Raw genomic sequence first — 20,028 nt, 5'->3', positions numbered from 1 at the left:
GCGGACGGTGCAATCCTTCGTCACAGCTTTCATCCGCTCCGCTTCCCCAGGTATTTGTTCGGGTTATGTTAACGTGGTACCGGTAACGGAGCCGGGTAATCGCCGAAAGACTCGCACGCCTTCTTCCTGAGCCTCTCGACGTGGCTCCCATCTACGGAGTCCACAATACGGCATGGCACAGGCAGTAGTCACGCTCCACGCCAAACCCCTGTTGAACTTCTCGCACCCCTGGACAGCACGAGTTGGCTGCAAGACCCTCTGCACTCGGTGGAAGTCTGCCAAGGGGAGGCCCTGCCCTGGGTCTGCCCGTTATCTGCGAGCGAGCGCTTCGGTATACAATTGCACTGCCGCAACCTCCGTGTCGACCGTGAAGTATTGTACTATTCTAAAGGCTTATCGATCTTGCAAACGCTCGCACGGTAAAGCACTGGCTTGGCCGGTTTCCAAACATGATCGGCTAGCTCAATACAACAAGCCTTCAGCACCAAATAAAAGTATGTTTTATAGTATAATAGCAATGATGCTGACGCTTATCCCTAATGCTTTAAATCTAACGCTGTGCGGCTGACTGTGCGGCTACGTTCGCTGCTGGACAAGCCATAGGCATGTAGTGTTATCTCTTGCTGTGCAACTTAGTATCAAAAGCCACTTGAGGGGAGCCCGTTGCTGTCTAATGAACGGGCGAAGCTGGCGCATTATGGCGAAACTCTTTCGGAGAAGCCCAGAATGACCGCGTACCAAGTAGTGGTATAGTTTCCGCAAATAATATGGGCCGTTGACAGGCTGCTAGGCCGCAGCCCGGCCATGCCAACAAGTTCGGCGGTACCGGGCTGTTGGCTGTTATGGCTGTTCGCAGCCATACAGCTGTGTTACGTCACCCAGGGCAACACGGATGCATTCGATACGTGTGAGCTTCGACACTTGGAGGGCGCTGTCAGGTGCGGTTGTCGGGGGTCGAAGAAGGGGGGGGGCGGGTCATGGGGAAAGGTCACAGTAAGCTGCAAGCTGCAAGCGACCACACTTGGCACAAGACAGGCAACTCGAGCATGTCACTGCGAGGCACAGTAGGTTACGCGCCTGACCACACGGGTCCCGTGACACCGAGTGCCAACGCCCACCGCGCTGTCTAAGCACATCCGGGCGCATACGGCGGCCTGATTCGCTCACAGGCTGTGCCCACCCGTGGGCGGGGCCCCATCCAGCGCTCTCGGGCGCGTGAGCCCTGGCGACGCCTTCGCCTGGTCCGCCTCCATCATGGCGCTGGCAGCGTGCGAGGCAGGGGTGGACCTGTCGGTAAGTAAAGCAGCAGCTAGGGCCTCCTCTCTGCTGGGGCTGGACACCCGAAGCACGCGTGGAGCGCTTGCAGCACGGCCGTCGCAGCCTACCAGTCGTCCCTTATGGGCAGGGGTCTCGGACTACAACGAACTGGGGTCATGTGTTGGTTACCGCTGTGGGTACCGATATTCCTGTGACGCGGTTGTAACACACGGCCACCGGGGTCAGTGGGTCAGGCGGAGGCGTGTGCGCCGTACGAGGTATTGGCGGAAGGTGGAGCTGCTATCAAGTCACGACAGCAGCGTCTGGCTGGCAATTGCTAATGCCTACTCCACAGCATGGCCCCTGCAACCGAGTCACGTGCGCGCGGTGTGACAAGTACACGCGCCGTGTACACGCATCCGCCGGTTTGCAGGCTCCGGATTCGCCAGTGGCCGCGAGTGGCACGACCATCATGCCATCCTCGCTAGGGCTTTTGCGCTCGTTCAGCAACGAGTTCGGGAATGCCACTGGGCTCCGGTGAGTCGGCGGTTTTGCCTGGCGATGAAGTGCTGTGTGGACATGCTTGCGTGCATCCGTGTGGGCACGACAGGCCGTCACACACAGGGTACTACGTTGCGGAGCGTGCACGCGTGTCCACACTACCACTCCCTGCACAGGTTCAACCTAACCTTGATGGAAACCGATGTGTATTTCACCAACCGTTACCGCATCGGCAACACCGTGCCAACTGCAAATGACTCGGGGTGAGTGAGACGGTACATACGGACGGGCGGCTTATTACTCAGAACCTCACGTTGGCTCATTAAGGCCAATCGGGATACACAGGGAGCTGCGCGCGGAAGGCTTTCTAACCCTTGTTCGACTGTGCAATGTCGGTGCTGTGCTTGTTCAACCTTACGTGTGCGCGCATATAAACCTGGTCGCTTATGTGTGCAAACAGGCCGCACGACTTCTGGATGGTCTCAGCCGAGGTGCGTGGCGTGTCGCACGGCGCACATATGCGTCCATGGGCTGTGGTGATGGTGGGGCTGTGGCGGTGAATGGCACACCGTTGGCCATGCGGCCTCATGGTGCACTGCGCACAATTGCGACAGCTTGTAACGCCTCGACCCATGCTGCCTGCAGGTCTTCGGAATGCCAGAGCTCAACGACGCTTTCCTGGACACCACGCTGCTGCTGGCTAACAACAAGGACTTTCAGTTGACCGACATCCCTCACTCCTTCAGGTAAGGGCAGCTCAGCATCAACACTGCAGGCTGCAAGACATGTAAAGTCTTTGACGCCGGGCTGGTTGTACTGGTCATGCGGCCCGGTGCAGCGGTACGCGCCCCATTCAACGTCCGTCTGCCATGCGCCATGTCCGTTTAGCTGGGCTCTCGCCACAACTTCCGCACCTGCGCCCGTCCTCGCCGCAACACGTACGCCCACGTAGGTCTGCCATGTCTGGAGCAGCCCTGGGGTCTTACTCATCCATCCCCGCCGCTTGGGCGGTTCAGAATTTCTACTACCAGCCCCGCCTGTTCGAGCAGCACAACATTACCGTGCCGCAAACGTGGGAGGAGGTCATTGAGGTTGCGGAGAAGTACGGCGGTCAGGACCTGGTGCGTGCGTGCCTGTTCCTTTTCGGGATCTTGAAGAATGACAAGCCGTGGCTGTCCCCATGCTGTGATCACAAACTATGGCAGTGCAATGGCAAGCGTGGTGAAGGAAGGTTATAGCGGCCATGCCGTGCTGCATCCATGCTGCTGCCCTCCCCCCTATGTGTCGCTGTTAACCCGCAGAACCAGGACGGGCAACGCGAGATTGGGATCTGCATGGACATTTCACCACGTGAGCTAGTGAAGAATAGTAGTAGTAGTAGTTGCTGACCGCGTGACCCGTAATGAAGCTTGCTTGTGAGGCTGCGTCACATCGTTGCATGCTGCCTAGTGACTGGATGACTATGTGATCGCTTCGTCGCCCTGCAAGTCAACTAATGTGTCCGTCCCGTCCTAGTAGGCAAGCAATAAGTATTGCAGCAACGTATGCAGGGGCGAGGACTGTCGGGGCGCTCATGGCTGTAGTGCGGGGGAGTGCACACTTGCACCTCAGCGTCCTAACCACGCACTAACTGCGCGCTGTGCTTTCTACCGGCATTGGCAGGATGTGGCATTTTCATGAATTCGCTGCTGGTGATGCTGGCGACCATGATCCAAGCCCATGGGCCGACTGACGGCGTTGTGTTTGATCCAGACACCCTGGAGCTGCTGGCAGTTGGCGAGCCGCTGCGTGAGGCCCTGCGGCTGTTCGCGCGGCTGCAGGCGGTCTCGATACCGCCCGACATGCCTTGTCACGCATTCTACACGCAACTGCACGCCACGGGTCGCTGCCTCATGACCATAGGCTTTCCCGCGGCGTTCAAGGTTAGTAACTCTATCTAGAGTTAAGGTGTGTGTGCAGGGGCTCACACTAAGGTGTTAAGTTTAGGGTGGGAGGGAACAGGTCGGGCCAACCATGACGGCTTTACATGGTCTTGTGCCGAGTTGCAACAGCGCCTCTTCTTACCATGTCCTGCCATAAACCTACCCAACCCGGAGCCTATGCTGTCATTTCAATGCTGTCCGCAGCTCGCCAGCCACCAGCGGTTCCCGGGCCCGCTGCAAGGCAACCTGCGCACCATGCCTGTGCCCGGATCGGCGCGCGTCCTGGACCGGGGCTCAGGCCGCCTGGTGCCGTGCACAGTTGAGCGCTGCCCCTACGCCACCCGAGTGGTGCAGCCCGGCACCGGCGAGGAGGTTTACGTCAACAAGGTCAACTGGGTTGGCACAGCTTCATTTGCAATAAACAGGTAGGCATTTGAAGGGAGTGGACAAGTGTTCCCCGGTCACGGGAAAAGGGGCTGAGCCCCTCCACAGTCTGAGGCCGAACAACCTCATCGCCCGGACATAGCCGGGGTCGGTTTCCACAGGCACATAGCCAAACCAGGTGCCTATCTAGCAGTCGCGATGCCACAGCAGAGCCAACCGCAGCCAGACGTAGCACAGTTGTCAACAGCCGCACTACTTGTCATGCCGCAACGCATGCCCCCTGCCAGCCCCACCGAGGACTGCTACCTAGACACCGCCAGCCGGCTCCTCAGCCTGCGCGCTTGCGCCGCTTCTTGGGCGGCGCTGCGCTCTCCTCCTCCACGTGGCCTTTCCCGCCCCCTCATGCGCGCACGCGCCGCCGCCGCTGCCGCTGCCGCCGCCGCCGCCGCCGCTGCCGCCGGATGAGGCTGCTGTTGCTTGCGGCCCTGCGCGCTAAGTTCTCACGCCATGCCGCTGATGATTATTGCCTGTGGCGTGTTCGTGCCTGTGCAGGCACAAGCCGCTGTACCGCCAGGCGGCGGCGCTGCGGATGTTGTCGTACATATTCAGCCCCGCCGGCAGCAAAACCATTGTGCTGTCTCCAACAATTGGTGCGTGACCGCGGCGTATGTGTGGTGTACGCGGCTACAGCTTGCTCTCAGGGCATTTGTTGGCAGGTACTTCCTATTAAGAATGCACTCGCCAACACGGCACACATGTGATGTTTACAGAGGCTGGTATCCTGCGCTACTCCCAGCTGGATCTGAATGACTGGCTGGCGGCTGGTTACGAGCGGGCCAACACCGAGTCGTACCTGGCAGAGGTGAGGGCGTGCTCGGCCACATTGGGTTTGCGTCCAGGTGGGCAATTATATAATGGAGTGAGAACCAGCACAAGCCGAGGAGTATTGTAGAGACATGTGAACATGATGGCCCCAGCTCATGGCAAGGACGAAATTTCCATGTACTGCAGACCGTCAAGGTGCTCGACTTTCCAAACATCCTGCTGGAGCTTCGTTTCCCGGGCGTCTTCGACATCCAGTGAGTTGCTTGGCAGGATCATCCGGCGGCGCACATGCACAGGGAGCGAGCGCGAGGGAGCGACGCGATGTATGGTGTGGTGAAGGGCCAAAGGACCTCGCAGGGACTCTTACGATCGATCGAACCTTTGGGCTGTGGTGGCGCATTAACGCATGTCCCGTGTGTGTAACGCACGCGACACGGAACAGGGACCGCATGACGGAGCTGATCCGTTCCGTGGTGTGGGGCAACGCCAGCATAGAGGTCGCGGAGGCCAAATGGGTGGCCGACATGCGGGCAATCGTGGAGGCACGTGGCGGCGTGAAGGGCCTGAGGCCCGCCTACCGCCGGTCTCTGGGCATCACGGCAGTCAACCCTAAACTTGTCGAGGTGCGTGTATATGTGGCCGGGGGCCCAGCATGGCCCCCTTACCTTACGGTAGGGGAGCCATTGCCACAAGTGCCCTGTCGGAAGTCGCTAGGGCCCCACCGCCGCGAGCTCAGCTTGACAATGCGCCCATTCCCCCGCAACTACTGTGTCCACACGCGTGTGCTCGAGCAGATTGACGATCAGACTTCGAGCGTTGTCGGCAGCAGTAACTCAGAAACTGACGTCGGCAAGGTTGTGATGGCGGTGGTGGTGCCGGTGGTGGCGGTCCTGCTGCTGGCGCTCCTAGCCGCCCTGCTGTTTGTGCGCCGCTCGCGGCGGCGGCAGCAGGAGAAGCGAGTCGTAACTAGCGCCCCCGGTGCAGGCTGGGTGGTGCTGTGCGTCACTGACATTGAGAACAGCACCACACTGGTGAGTGCACGCATCAGCAGGGTGCTCTACCTGTTGCCCCATGGGCACGGGGCAGGTGCTTGCGACTCCGGACCCACTAAACGGCCTTGCGCGCCCCGTGCATGCGCATGCGCAGTGGGAGACGCTGCCTGCCGACGTGTGTCAGTCCGCCATCCAGCTGCATCACAGCACCATCAGGCGCGCGGCGGACACATTTCACGGCTACGAGAGCGCCACGGAGGGTGACTCATTCATCCTTGCCTTCGCCAGCGCCACCGACTGTGCACGCTTCTGCCTGCATGTGCAAGAGGCGCTTGGCAGCCAAGAGACGCCCTGGCCTGCAGAGCTGCTGGCGAGCCCACTGGCGGGCGTTGTGACGTTGCAGCCGCCGCAGCTGAGCTCAGCGCAGCAGCAGGCGCTCCGGGGCATGTGCGGACCCACCATACTGGCGTCGCTGCTGCGCCCAGTAACCCTGGGCGGCGGCGGTGGTAACGTGGCGGCAGCAGCTGCGGGAGCGGGCAGCGGCGCGGGCGAAAACTGGCAGCCCATGACCCGGCCAGTGACGGAGGCGGGTGTGATTGGCACTTCGCCACCGCAGGCAAAAGGCTCCGTATTAGGCACGGCGGCGTCTGCAGCTGCAGGCAACGCGGCTCACATGCTTGGCATGGCCTTCGAGTCTAGTGACGTCGCGAGCAGCACCGCAGCACCAGCCATGGCGTACGAAGCAGCATGCGCGGCCGGCGCCGATGCTCCGGCGGGCGCCACGGAGCGCAGCGAGGGCCTGGCCTTCCAGCACCCCGCAGCGGCGCGGGGCTCGATGTTGCAACCTCGGTCTCTAATCAACATTCCGCAGCTGCCTGCTGCACACGCCAGCGGCGAGCTGGGAGGCACCCGCGTCAGCCGCCGCCGGCACAGTGTTGACGTGGGCGGTGCGACTGGGCCTGGCCCGTTGTCGTCGATCCGGCTACTGCAGGCACCGCCGCCAGCCATGACAGGTGGCATGGAGGGCATGATCGTGGGCGTGGTGAACGCGGATGCCAGTGGCGGTCGGGCAGGGACCGGCGAGTCAGAGCTGTGGGAGCTCCCGCCGCGAGACTGCACCGTGATTGACACCGGCGCTGCACACGCCGTGGCTTGGCCGATGTCGGCCGAGGTAGAAGGCGTCGGCGGACAGCGCCGCGTGTCCCTGGCGGTGGAGCAAGTGGCTCAGAGTTGCACGTGGGAAATGGACGGGCTTGAGTCTGGGGCCTTACCAATGCTGTCAATTGCGGTAATGCCTGGACCTGCAGCAGCGGCAGCAGCCGTGGCGGGGCCGGGGATGACCAACGGCGGTGCAGCTGCGTGTGCTGGTAGTAGCGGTGACGGCATCTCGTGCACACCGCTGGAAACCCTCCTGCGAGACCTCCTGGGTGTGGTGGAGGCGCCGTCAGTCAGCGCCGCCGGGCCGCCGGCAGCTGGTGTAGATGGCGGCCGCAGCGCCCCAGATTCAGCAGCACGCCAGGCCGCCGATGCCGCCTTGGCGAATGGTGGCCAATGCGTTTTCAGGTGCGTGACACACATGCGCGCAATCCCGAGCATTCTTTGCCGACGGCCTTTGCCGACACAAATAAACGATCTGCATAAACACACTTGTTGCCTGCACATGTACCGCAATATGCCGCAGGGGCCTGCGTGTGCGCATCGGCTTCCACGGCGGCCATTTCACGGAGTCGGAGGTCAGCTTCAACCGGGCCTCGCAGCGCACCGTGTACAGCGGGGCAATCGCCAGGGCCGCCAAGGCCGTGGGGGACGTGGGGCGCGGAGGCCAGGTGAGTGTGCGAAGCCGTGACTACCCTGCTGGCTGGTTCTTGGCTTTGGTTCGTTTCCGGGCGGTCAACAGGCAGCAGACTTAGACTTATACTGGTGAATGCCATTGACGAATGTGTGCCTGCCTTGCCATGCCGCCCGCACGCAGGTGATGGCCTCCGCGCACACGCTGGCCGCCGTGAGCCCCTCGCTCCTGCGCTCCGACGCGCTGCTGGTGCTGCACGCCGGTCGGCACGTGATCAAGGAGTGGGATGTCGCCGACACGGAGCTGTACAGCCTGTACAGCAGGGCGCAGGCAGCACGGGCGGCGGTGGTGGAGCCGCCCAGGTCACACCGGGTCAAGGTGGGTGGATGAGTGAGCGTGGCCGCAGGGCAGCGCAGTCGGCAATGGGGATGGCCTGGAAGGAGGCAAAATGCCCTGCTCTTAGCTCAGTGGTCACGAATTCTTCAACTGTACGTTATGCGAATTCTGCAGGTGCCCGGCGCGCTTGCGGCGCCGCTGGGGCGAGTGGCGGTGGCGCTGTTGCAAGTGGGCGACAACGTGACCTCGGGCGGGCTGGAGGCGGCTGCGCGGCTATTCAGCCTTGCACGGACGTGGGCGCAGGAGCGCGCGGCGGAGCTCGGCGGATACGTGGTGGGTCATTGGGTAGGCCTGCACCGTGCGCGTATGGAGCCTGCTGTGGGACCCCGCCTTACATTTGCCGTAGCTCCGAAGATTCAACATTTTAACGGACTGACACCCTCCCTCACAGCTGCTCACAAGCCCCGGCACCCTCCAAGCGACCTTCATAACGCCCGTGAAGTCAATTCAGTGAGTTGTTCCCCCTGCCACGATCTGTTCTAGCCAGTGCATGATTGATGAGTTTGCCTAGCGGGACGCACTTACTGCACGTGCATGCCGGTGGTCCTAGCTCGATACCTCCCCTAATGTGTGCACAGGTGGATGCTGGACGTCCAGGACCTTGTTGCGGGCTGGAACAACACGGATGGGACCAACACAGCTCCTCCTACCTCCACCATTGAGCATCAAATGGTAAGGAGTGCTGCTATACCGTACATGGACTGGTGTGCGTACGGGCATGTTTGTCCTGCTCACACGTGCCATGACCCGCCGCTCCTGCTGTCAGCTGTCACATTGGGTGTGGCTACCAGGGGAGTCTCGCCTGGCTGGTGGCTACTGCTTGTCCCATGTTTGTTGGAGGTCACAAAGCCTCATCCCTCTACCTTGCTACCCCACGCGCTCACTGCCAAGGATGATGCTGGGCGATTGTTGGACGCCGCGTCCGCCACCGGCGAGGAGCTCCAGCTGTCAGCACGTGGCGGCGCAGACATTGGCTCCCTGCAGGTAGGCGTCCGAGTTGCGGTGTCATGCTGCAGTGCTGCTGGGATGGGACATATGGGTTGTGATGCAGGCCATCCCTACCACGCCTCTGCCCAATTACACGATACAAGGAAGGGTTTGTTTACCTCTGAGCATCCCACGTGCAACGCTTGTATGCAGGCGTCGCTCACGGCCGACGGCTGGGTGACGTACAGCGGCGGTGCCTGCAAGCGCGTGGCGTGCATGACGGCGCGGGCGGCCTGGGGCGCCGCTCTCGTGAGCGTGGAGATGGCCCGCCAGGTGCTGGGCCCGGTGAGTGGCATGCCAGTGTTTGCGTTACTTGGGCCTAGCCTGGCCGCTGTGGTCAGCGTGTTGCATACATACGGCATGACCACAAAAAAACGAGCACAATTTGCGGTGGCTGCACCTCACCTCTTGCTTGCGCACCTGCGGTCGCTGGTGCTGCAGGGGCACCCACAACTGGAGTCCATTGAGGAGGCCTGCATTGCGGCGGGAGTTGGTGCCGGTGCCGGTGACGCTGGTGGGTGGCGCACATCAGCGACGGACGTACCGGCCACGCCAAGGCTTTTCGAGAAACCCACCGGTGGCGTGAGTGGGCGCCTGAGCATGCTGCCGATAGGCCTGCCACGGACTGCACAGGCTGCTCGCTCCCTCCTTTTCGGTGGCGGTAGCAGTGGTTCCACAGCGCTGGGCCCAGCTGGCAGGCGCCATGGCGCTTTCAGCCCTAGCTTTGCGAGCATGGGCATGGCTGGATCCGCCAAGTCGACCTCACAGCAGCACCGAAGCAACAGCGGCAGCCAGCACTCCTTCCTGGCGCCGGGGCTGGCGCCTCCCGCAGAGCAGCAGCAGCGCGTCCTTGTCCGCAAGTCCAAGTCCCGGCGGCGCAGCATTGCCACCTGGCTCAGCCCAGCCTCCATTGGGTCGGGGCTCTCCTCTGTGTCCACGGCCCCTGTGCGCGCGCTGCCATCTCCTGCCTTCAGCCAGGGCGCTGCCTCCTACCGCAAGCCAGTGGGCGCCGCTGGGGCCGGCGGCAGCCAGCAACCGAGCCTCCCGAGCGGGCCACGCGCCAGGTCGGGCTTCGACTCTAGGACGCCGCTCAGCATGATGACTGCCGGCGGGCCGCTGATGCAGCATACGGCTCCACTCAGCTTTGCCCGGCAGCCTGGAAGTGCCAAGGTGCTCTCCACGGCGGTGCAGCAGATGCAGGAGTTAGAAGAGGCAATGGCTGCTGCAGCAGGCTGCGCCGCAACGGGGGTCATTGGGCGAGGGCGCGACAGGGCGCGCAGGCCAGCAGCAGAGGCGGAGGGTGGAGCGCAGGTTACAGAGCTGGACCCGCTTGCGGCGTTGCAGCAAATGCTGGGCATGGAGGAAGACGAGGCCGCGGTGGCTGGCGAAGATGCTGCTGCTGCTGCCGCTGCCGCTGCCGCTGCCGCTGCCGCTAACGGCGAGGGTGGGGTTGCAGCGGCGGGTGGCTCGCAGCCGCCCGTGCCTCCTGACCCTGCAATGGCCCGCAAGGGCGCCGGGGGCGGGCCTCGGCCACCCTCGAGGATGCCCGGCGGTCGGGGCACTGCAGCGGCGTGCGTGTCGCTAAGCAGCGCCGATGACAGCGAGCCGGCCGCAGTCCCTCACACTCACAGGCGGGCGCCGGCGACACACGCCCACTCCCCCTCGGCGCCTCGGTCGGTTGGCCTTCAGCCGCTCCCTGATGACCAGGGTTTCACCTTGGGTTGCCCGTTGGACCGGGAGCGGGGCAGTGCAGCTGCAGACATGCGCTGCATGGCGCCCATGTGGCGTGGTGGGGCAGCAGACGTAGCGGCGGGTGCCTCGTCAGCAGTGACGGCCCCGCCCAGCAGCTTGGCGGCAGCAAGGGCATCTGCGGGCAGCAGGCTCCTGAGTGCGGTGGTCGGGGGATCCGGAGGCGGTGCTGCCACGTTTGGCCGCGGCAGTGCCGGCCAGTCATCAGGGCCCGCGGCCATGCGTATCGCAGGTCGACGGGGCCCCATGCCGCTATCGCCCTCGGCGGGGCCGGGGCCGGGGCCGGGGCTGGGGCCGGGCCAGCACATCCGGGCCCTCCAGCAGGCGCAGTATGGGGCGGTGGCCGGCGGTGAGGCGGGCGGTGCCGGTCATGGCGGCGGCAGCCTCCACAGCGATGTGGGTTGGGCGGGCAGTGGCCTGCAGCTGCTGGGAGTCCTCAGGTCGGAGGTCTCCCCGGGCGGGAGTGCGGGCGGGGGCGCAGGGCAGTGGACGCCTGATGAGGTGCAGTGGTACGGACCTGTCGGGACGGCGGGCGGCTGCGGGGGCGGCACGAACGGCAGCTGCGTTTCGCCCTTCGCGGCCATCAGCACGGCTCACGCTGAGAGCACAACGTACTCATACTCGCAGCTAGCAGACCTGCCGGAGCATCGGGCGGTCAACATCTCACACCTCACGCCCTCAAATTCAGCCTTCATCTCGCCGTCGGGCTCCTTGCACGCAGCGCTAGGGGCACGCCGCTACAGCGCTCTAGCCACTCTGGGTGGGAACAGCCTGGGCATAGCCGGCCGCGGCGGCAGCGGTGGCGGCGCTGGCCGCGTGCTCACAGACTTGCTGCCAACAGGAAACAGTGCCAGCGGCGTGGCGAGCCTGGGACGGGTTGGGAGCGGTGACAGCGGCTCTGTGCGCCTGCCAAGCGGCAACATTGCAGGGCCCCCTATGTCCTTGGACCAAAGCGCTGCGGCTGACGTTACAGCGGCGCCCTCTGGACCGCCGCCGCCGCCGCCGCCGCCACAGGAGCAGCAGCAGCAGCCGTCGCAGTGCCAGGTGGCGCGGGCGCTGCTGGGGCGCTGGGGCTCGTCGCGCCTCAAGAGCAGTGCCGTTCTGGGCAGTGCCAACTGCTCCGGACCCGGGCCCGGTCTCGGGCCCGGGCCCGGCACTTGGGCGCTTGCAGGTGGCTCCCTTGGTGGTGCAGGCGGTAGTGACGCCGCCAGCGCCAGTGCCAGTGCTGGGCCCATCCGCATTCCTGGTGTGTCGGGTCTGCGCAGCGGCAGCGCAGCCTCCGCCGGCCCGAGCTACAGCCACAGCTACAGCCCTACGCCCATGGCAGCTGCAGTGGGCTCGATCTTGATGCCATCAGCACCCGCGTCGGAGGATGCCGCAGCAGCAGGCGGCTCGGGGACTGCACCTGCAGCCAGGGCCGCGGCAAGGTCCCCGCCTGCTGCCGGCAACGTCACACCGCAGCCCCCGCAGCCGCCTGAGGCGCCGGCAGCCACCGCGGGCCTTGCAGACGCGCGACAAAGCACGACTGCGGTGAGAGCAATGGATTGCACGTTCAGCAGCGGGCCTGCAGCCAGCATCAGCAGAGACGCCGGTAGCGGCAGGGTGCTTGCAGGCGCAAGCCTCCGCCGCCTCATGGCCGGGCCCGGCTCCGCTGCTACTGCTTCGGTCACCGCCAACACCTCCGCTTCCACCCGGACCCACAGCGGCTCTGTGCTGAGCGGCGTGGGCGTGGGCGTCAGTGGCGACAGCAGCAGCCCGCGCGGCATCCTGCTGGCTGTGCACGGCGATGCCGCCGGCGCGCGCAGCCCCGCATTCATGCGCACCAGCAAGCGGGTGGGCTGGGCGGACGGCATGCAGCAGGAGCCGCAGCCGCAGCAGGGGCAGGGGCAGGCGCTGCTGGCGGACGCGGAGACTCTCCCTGCGCTACTGCCAGCGGGCGCAGGCGGCAGCACTGCAGCGGCGGCAGCCAGGGACGCAGCAGCGGCCGCAGGGGTGGGCACAGTGTCGATGTCCCCACAGGCATCTTGGGACGCCGCGGCGGGGTCGAACCAGCGAGCTCTGTCCACGTTTCCGAGTGTGGTTCGTGCTGCTGCTGCTGCAGCTGCTGCTGGAACCTTTGAGGAGGACGCAGCTGGTGATGACAGCGCGGACGCCGGCGGTAGCGCGGTGAATAGCGCCGGGCTGGCGCAGCTGCTTGACGCCACTGCAACAGCTGCGGCGGGCGGCTGCGGCGCCGGCGGCGGCGGCTTCCGGGCTGGGCGGCTCGCAGGCACGGCCACCACGCAGCTCATCCTGGGCCAAGGCGACGACGAGGACGCGGACGAGGACGCGGTAGATGGAGGCGCCTACCACGACGGGGGCAGTTTTGCTGATGAGTCGGTCACTGCGTCGGGTGCAGTGCTGCCGTACCACACGATCCTGGAGGGAGAGGAGGGCCAGCCGGCTGTCGAGCCGGTCACAGGCGGCTTGGAGGCTGGCCAAGGGCCGCAGACATTGGCTGCCCTGGCGGTGGTCATGTTGCACGGCAGCGACCCAGCCACTGCTGCTGCCCCAGCCACTGCTGGGGGCCCCAACCAACCGCCCAACCAGCCATACGCCAGCAGCGCCGACGCCAGCCGCTCTGGACGCAGGCCTGCTGCGCCCGAGGCGCGTACAGGTGCGGCCGGCGGCAGCGACCGGGCACAGGCACCCAGTAGCGCCGTGCCACGGGAGGCGGCGGGCGCCTGTGCGCCGCCGACGTTTCAGACGGTGCAGCTGATGTCAGGCCTGGCGTGCGCGGCCCAGGAGGCGCGGCCGCAGGCGGCAGGCAACACGCGGTTGTCCACTGAGCCGACGGCGTCGGTGCTGTTTGAGCCGCCGCTGGTGAGGTCCCGCTTCGGAGCGTGGGGGCATCAGCGCCTGGGGTCACAGCAGCAGGAGGTGCAGCAGCAGCAGCAGCAGCAGGCTGGGCCGGGGGGCCAGCGGTCCAGGACTGCGTCGGTCGTGATGCGCGGCGGAGCACCCGATGCGCGCCCGATGCCCGTGTTCACATTTGCGGGGGTCATCAAGGTCAAGGGAAGCCGCATTCCCGTGTGCTGGGTGGCCTTTGCGGGCGCTGCCGCATTGGAGCCGCCGTAGATGAAAGCGTGTGGCCGCAGCTGGCCCCCATCACGCCATTCTGTGCATACTAGATTGTAGCATTGACACTGCTCCAACACGATTATACATTGTCGAATAAAGCAAGCGCGTGCTCTTCTGCTACTGTGTAATGCCATGAGGTCTTGTTGTGTTCGTTGGGCATGATCGGATATCAGGACGAATACTACAATGTATGGTTGTTGGTTGGGCGTGGTTCTGTGGTGACAAACAATTCGGTTGAGGACGTTCTACGGCATACAATGCGCTCACAACCACGCTGCAGATGTGGGAGATCAGTGCCCAAGCTGTAGGCAGCCTGTATCGCGTCCCTACAAGGGTTGTAGGAGCGTGTAAGAGTTTGTCATGCATTTCCCATCATGAGGCATCATGCTGCTTGCCTAAGACTCATTGAGCGGATGTTGCATCAGAAAGCATATCATTGATCAATGCTCAATATAATCGCTGCATCGCCAGCCAGGATGGATTTTGTTACATTTGGGTGAATGGATGCATGGTTGTAGGTAAGCCATAACAAAAGCGCTGAGGACATGCACGAGCGCAACACCTGCAACCCCCATGCAGTCCAGTGAATGCCAATACGGTATGGGGACTCAAGGCCTACCGTCATGCAATATTGTTACCACTTCACCGCCCGCTTTCCCAGCCACGGGTGCTAGTCCGCTACAACCGCCAACCCGCGCAGCACCACACAGAAGCCAGCCCCAGCCCCCACAGAACGGGGGCGGCACACCTCCACCGCCTTGCATCTTCCAGCCCAGCTATAGCACGCCCGCCATACGCGCAAAGTTCACCACCCGCTGCCGTACACACACACTCACACACACAGCCCTTCAAGCCAATCCGTTATCACACGCAACATCTTTCAACTGCAGCAACTGGTGCTGGCGCCGGTGCTGGCCGCACAGCGCCCACTGCTTAGTGCTGACTGCCCTTTCCGCCACAATCCACCCCACGCGCAGACGCAGCACATACCCCGCACGCCGCTGCCTCCTGCGCTCGCTGCCGCTGCTGGCTGGCTTCTGTTACGACGATCATCACGGCTTTGAACCGCCGGGTGCTGCGGCCCCTGATGGCGCCGATGCCGCTGCAGGCGGGCGCGGCGTCTGCTCAGCCGCCACGGGAGGGAACAAGTCCCAATGCGCCGCATAGATGGAGAGGGGCGCGCGGGTGTCCGCGGCCAGCCTGCACACATGTCAACAGCGTGTGTGTAAGCGCGGCAAGATTGACGAACGAAGGCGAGGGGAGGGTGGCGGGGTATGGCAGGTCAGTGTCCATGTACCTGAAGATCCCGGCCGCCAAGTCCCACCCACCCACACTACCCACCCACCGCCGTATTTCCTCGGGTGACAGCCAGGGCCCGCGGAAGCTGGTGGTGCTGAGGCGGTAGCGCCGGGCCAGCAGGTCCTCCAGCAGCTGGTATGTGTGTGTGTGTGTACGTGTGTGCGTGTAAGAGAGCGTAAGGGGAAAAAACACGGCGTGTATGGGCATTTGCGTGTGCGTGTGCGGTTGCGTGTGTGGTTGCGTTACTCGCGTGAAGACCAAACGTGCTAGTTAAGCCCAAACACGACCTGCAGCCTACAGCCTGACCGAGAGGCACCGCGGCTCGGGGCGCCCGGCGCCACTCGTCTGACGTCTCACCTGCAGCGGCCTGTAGCCCTTGTTGACTCCTGACAGCAGGACTGGGTTGAACTCCCTGCAGCAGCCGGAGTTTGGGGGAGTTCGATGTGTCTGTATGTGTAACAAACAACAAAACGGAGCCGGTCCGCCCCCGTGCATGTGTGTGCGCCGTGCGTGTCAGTCTTTTGTGTCATTGTTATGTCAGTCGGTGCCAGGGGGTCTGGGGGTTTAGGCGTGAGGTTTGGGGCAGCGTTGTCTGGTCTGTTGTCTTGGGTCTCCTGATACCCGGTGCTCCCATGCCGCGCCGCGGCAGGTATCACACCGGAGGCGGCACTCCACTCACGTAGCAATGTACCTGTGTGCAGAGGTGCGGTGCACGGGGTGCTGGTGAACAGGTTGCATCACCAGGGAGGGGCGGGGGTCAAGGCCAGCCCGCAGTCCGGCGCGTGTTGCGGGACACAACAGCAGGGGGCACAGCAAAGACGCCAACCCCGCAGGTGCCACGTCAGCTCCCACGTATGTATGCGCTGAGCCCCGACCGGTACGAGCAAGTGCGTATCGTGTGTGCGCCGCTTGTTGCATGGTGTGTGCAACCATATAGACAACCCCCAACCACCAACAGGGAGCAGCCAACGTTCCAACCGCCACGCTCACCACACGCGCAGGTCTCCAAGTCCGCCGAACACGTGCGGCTCATAGCCCTCCACGTCCACCTTCAGTACCTGCGCGCCGGTTTGTGCGCAGGCGTGCGCAGGCGTGCGCAGGCTTGTGCAGGCGTGTGCAGGGGTTGAGAGGGTCTGAAGACGTGAGGGTGTAAAGACGGGGTGGTGGAGCGGCGGAATGCTGCCCTTGCCCGTGATCTCGCCCAGGGCCCCACTTGCGGCAGGCACACACGCGCGGCTCGCACGCCTAGACCCGCGCCCGCGGCACCCGCGGCATCCGTGGCACCCCCGCTCCACGGCCCCCTGCTCAATGCGTACACCAGCCCCGCCCCGCCCCGCCCCGCCCCGCCCCGCCCCATGCCGCGCCGCACCTTGACCTCTGTGGGCAGCGCCGCCGGGCCCCCACTCGGCAGCTCCTGACCCTGGCCCTGGCCCTGGCCCTGCTGCTGCCAGCGCTGCCGCTGCAGCAGCACGTCATCCAATCGGCGGATGGGCAGGCGGCCCCGCAGCGCGTAGCCACGTGGCACCTGTGTGCGTCAGGCGTCAGGGCACGAGCCATCTTCACGCTCCGCGCTTGCAGGCTGCAACCCTCAACAGTCAACTGCTGCGCGGTGCCTGCGCCACACTGGGCCCTTTCCTGCAACTGTGCATGCGCCGGCGGCCCACCTTCGCGAGCGCAGCCGCCTCATCTGGTGCGTCACACATGGTGATGCCGTCGCCCTGTGGGGATCAGGCGGGATCACGCGGGATCACGCGGGAGGATGTGAGCAGCGCCGGGAGGAGCCCTGCGGCGCGAAAGCAAACGCACGGCACACGGCGCGCCGTGGCCCTCGACATGAGGTTGCATGAGTTGTGCCGTTCTTCGACAAGGGCCCTTCGCCCCGCCTCAGGCCCCCCGCCTCGCAGCATGATGGCCGCGCAGCTGCTGTGCAGCTTCCGTGCCCCCCCTCTCACCCGGTTGTTAATGTCGGAGAAGAGGAAGCAGGAGGTCGCGCGCGACCCCAGACCGAAAGAATATAGCCGCAGCTGCCCGCCCAGCCCGCCGCGAGCCGCCGCTGCGGTGGTGGTGGTGTTGGCGCCACTGCTGCCGCTGCTGCTGCTGCCGGCGCCGCCGCTCGCGCACACGGACGCGCGCACCAGCGCCACATTTGAGGCCATGCCCTCAAACGCCGCCACAAGGAACCCCTGCACATCTCGTGGCATTGGGGCGGGTGCACGCATGCATGCATGTGTGTGTGTGTGTGTGTGTGTGTGTGTGTGTGTGTGTGTGTGTGTGTGTGTGTGTGTGTGTGTGTGTGTGTGTGTGTGTGTGTTGGCTCGCCCCCCAAAGGGGGGCGACAGCCATAGTCCTCGGCAAGAACCTTACATTAGGGTTCTGTCCAGTTTTGCGCTTTTTGGTAGCACAAGGACAAGAATAGAGGCTGTAACAGAGTATTTGCCAAGTGCAAAAACCCTTGAAGGCATGCGACACAGAAAAACTAGTATGTAAAGTGCACCGTCCAGGCCACGAGGCCGCCGCCGCTGAGAGAGCCGCTCAAAGAGCCATTAGAGCCATAAAGTCAAGCTGAAAGCAGAAAGCCACAAAGCGGAATGCTCAACTTGTGTTAATCCTTGCCCTGCCCGTGCCGTGTCCCCTCCTGTCTCTCCTGCCTCCCCCTGCCTCCTGTCGCCTCCTGTCTCCCCCTGCCTCCTGTCGTTCCTGTCTCCTGTCACCTGGTGCTGCACATCCTCTCCTTCCCTTCACCTGCATGCCGCGCGTATCAATCCCAAACTATACAGTGCCTGACTTCGCAGCCCCACAAAGGGCGAGCCATCGCGCTGCGAAGCTGGGAGGTTTGTGTGTGTATGTGTGTGTGGTGTCAGAGATCGCAAGGGAACTGCACCGAGCATGCCTAGGAGACAATCATGGCCAGGTTGCGTGGGTGTGTGGGGCACTGAGTCGAGCGTGCGCGAGTGTGCAGTGTGAGTTGAGAGTCCCTGGCTTCTGCAAAGCCCGCACCCATACATCTCAGCAGCCTCCTGCACACCAGCTCCACTCTGTCCCTCGGCTGTCCTTACACACTGCCTGACTGACACGCCGTCACGTCACCTCACCTCAGCGGCTACATTGACGGAGAACCAGCCCACGTTTGCGCCCACGTCCACAAACAGCGGCGGCGCCGGGGCCTGGGCGGGTGAGTCGGCAGCCACGCCTGGGGCTGGCGGCTGCGCAGGCGGTGCCGAGACGAACAGCGACGCGGCTCCGTCGGCGGCGGCCGCCGCCGCCGCAGCTGCTGCGGCTGCGCGGCTGTTGGCGCCGGCATCGCCGGCGCCGTGCCGGATGTGAATGTCGCCCGGACCTCCGTCCGCCGCCGCTGCCGCAGCAGCGGATCGCCGCCGCTGCTTCTGTTGTTGCTGCTGCTGGGACAGCAGCAGGGCGTGTGGCGGCAGCGGCTGTCGCAGCGCCCACAGCACCTCGGTGAGCAGTTCGTTCTCCCAGCCCGCGCCGTCACGTACAGTGCGCGACACCTGCACACACACACACACACACACACACACACACACACACACACACACACACACACACACACACACACACACACACACACACACACACAGAGAGATACGGGTGGCACACGCTCACACACACGGGCGCACGTAAACCAGACAGACGTGCAACGGTGAAGGCAGCACCAACATGCTGCAAGGGCCGCGTACGGCAGTAGCAGCCCACAAGAAAAAAATGCCTTGTTGCACTTGCGCATGGCGCGTGCTGGCGGGTGTACGGCAGTCATTGCCAGGCGAACTGCACACAGCTCACCTCGTCGTCTCCGGCGTATACGTACATGGTCACACCGGGCCGCAGCTGCCGCGCCGCCACGCCGCCGCCAGACGCGAAGCCGCCGCCGCCGCCGCCCTCCGCCGCCGCCGCCGCCGCCTCCAGCTCCAGCAGTGGAAAGGCCTCCTCACAAAAGACCTGCAGCGCCACCAGCAAAACCCATCAGCACCGCATGGACAAAGGGTCTCACAACATACTGCACGCACACGGACATACGCACGCGTATGCTCTCTTAACACACAGGTACACACAGATCGCAATTGTAATCTGTGATCCATTACCCTGTCATAATATCCCTTTCTCTGTCATTCCAAACGTTAGGAGCCGTGCCCACCTGCTGCCGCAGCTGCGCCTCCATGTCGTACCCCAGCTGGTCCAAATGCAGATAGGAGGAGCGGGGCGAGCTGTTACTGCCAGTGCTACTGCTGCTACTGCCGCTGCTGCTGCCACTGCTGCTGCTACTGTCGCTGCTCCCGTCGATGCCGTCGCCTGCTGAGGCAGGGGCCTGGCCGGCATCTGGCGCGCGTGTTGGCGGTGCTGCAGCGATGCGCGCAGCAACGGCGGGCTGCAGCAGCAGCCGCGCCGCCAGCGGCTGTAGCTCTGCCGCCGTCCAGTCCCGCTGCTGCAGCTGCAGCGAGCAGTCCGCCACGCGACTGTGGGTGATGAACAGTCAGCGGCGCGCCGCATTTGTAAAGAACGAAAGCAGCAGCCGAACAGTTGCAGCAGGCGGCGGGGCCACATGACCCGCGGGCGGTCCAGACACACGGCGCAGGTCCACCCAACCCAGTTGTTACCCCTACTAGCTGCCTGCTGCGCACACAGCGCACCTGCTGAACAGTGCGGTTCGGGCGCTGCTGCCGCCGCCCTCAACACCAGCAGCACCGCCTGTGCCGCCGCGGCGCTGTGCCGGCAGCGTGAGGATCAGGAGCATGAGGCAGGACGCCAGTCCGCACACAGCCGCCAGAAGCACACGCCGCTGAGCAGCCGGCGA

The 20,028-nt window shown here is 64.2% G+C and overlaps 2 protein-coding genes across 2 annotated transcripts; one reads left to right on the top strand and one right to left on the bottom strand.

Annotated features, from left to right (window-relative positions):
- The first annotated feature begins 377 nt into the window (after nucleotides 1-377).
- CHLRE_09g394900v5 (uncharacterized protein) lies at nucleotides 378-14,563 on the top strand. The gene is made up of 24 exons (XM_043065734.1): nucleotides 378-938; nucleotides 1,170-1,293; nucleotides 1,691-1,794; nucleotides 1,935-2,021; nucleotides 2,219-2,249; nucleotides 2,404-2,504; nucleotides 2,711-2,879; nucleotides 3,060-3,108; nucleotides 3,421-3,680; nucleotides 3,885-4,105; nucleotides 4,617-4,714; nucleotides 4,835-4,926; nucleotides 5,076-5,143; nucleotides 5,332-5,512; nucleotides 5,684-5,920; nucleotides 6,036-7,444; nucleotides 7,563-7,707; nucleotides 7,854-8,048; nucleotides 8,181-8,339; nucleotides 8,458-8,516; nucleotides 8,645-8,738; nucleotides 8,958-9,050; nucleotides 9,207-9,338; nucleotides 9,495-14,563. The coding sequence occupies exons 1-24, from the start codon at nucleotides 805-807 to the stop codon at nucleotides 13,917-13,919; spliced, it is 8,667 nt and encodes a 2,888-aa protein (XP_042920923.1). The 5' UTR covers nucleotides 378-804; the 3' UTR covers nucleotides 13,920-14,563.
- Nucleotides 14,564-14,565: 2 nt separating this feature from the next.
- CHLRE_09g395000v5 (uncharacterized protein) lies at nucleotides 14,566-20,007 on the bottom strand. Its single transcript, XM_043065737.1, has 12 exons — nucleotides 19,865-20,007; nucleotides 19,372-19,690; nucleotides 19,020-19,175; nucleotides 18,314-18,727; nucleotides 17,174-17,404; nucleotides 16,886-16,939; nucleotides 16,591-16,746; nucleotides 16,212-16,279; nucleotides 15,901-15,912; nucleotides 15,579-15,633; nucleotides 15,268-15,353; nucleotides 14,566-15,122 (listed from the first exon to the last, which is right to left on the bottom strand). The coding sequence occupies exons 1-12, from the start codon at nucleotides 19,966-19,968 to the stop codon at nucleotides 14,975-14,977; spliced, it is 1,803 nt and encodes a 600-aa protein (XP_042920922.1). The 5' UTR covers nucleotides 19,969-20,007; the 3' UTR covers nucleotides 14,566-14,974.
- Nucleotides 20,008-20,028: the final 21 nt, after the last annotated feature.

This window comes from Chlamydomonas reinhardtii, chromosome 9, assembly GCF_000002595.2.
Source record: "Chlamydomonas reinhardtii strain CC-503 cw92 mt+ chromosome 9, whole genome shotgun sequence".
In the NCBI taxonomy this organism is placed as follows: Eukaryota; Viridiplantae; Chlorophyta; class Chlorophyceae; order Chlamydomonadales; family Chlamydomonadaceae; genus Chlamydomonas; species Chlamydomonas reinhardtii.
Note: the sequence above shows the minus strand (reverse complement) of the source record. Positions and strands in the feature narration are given on the sequence as shown.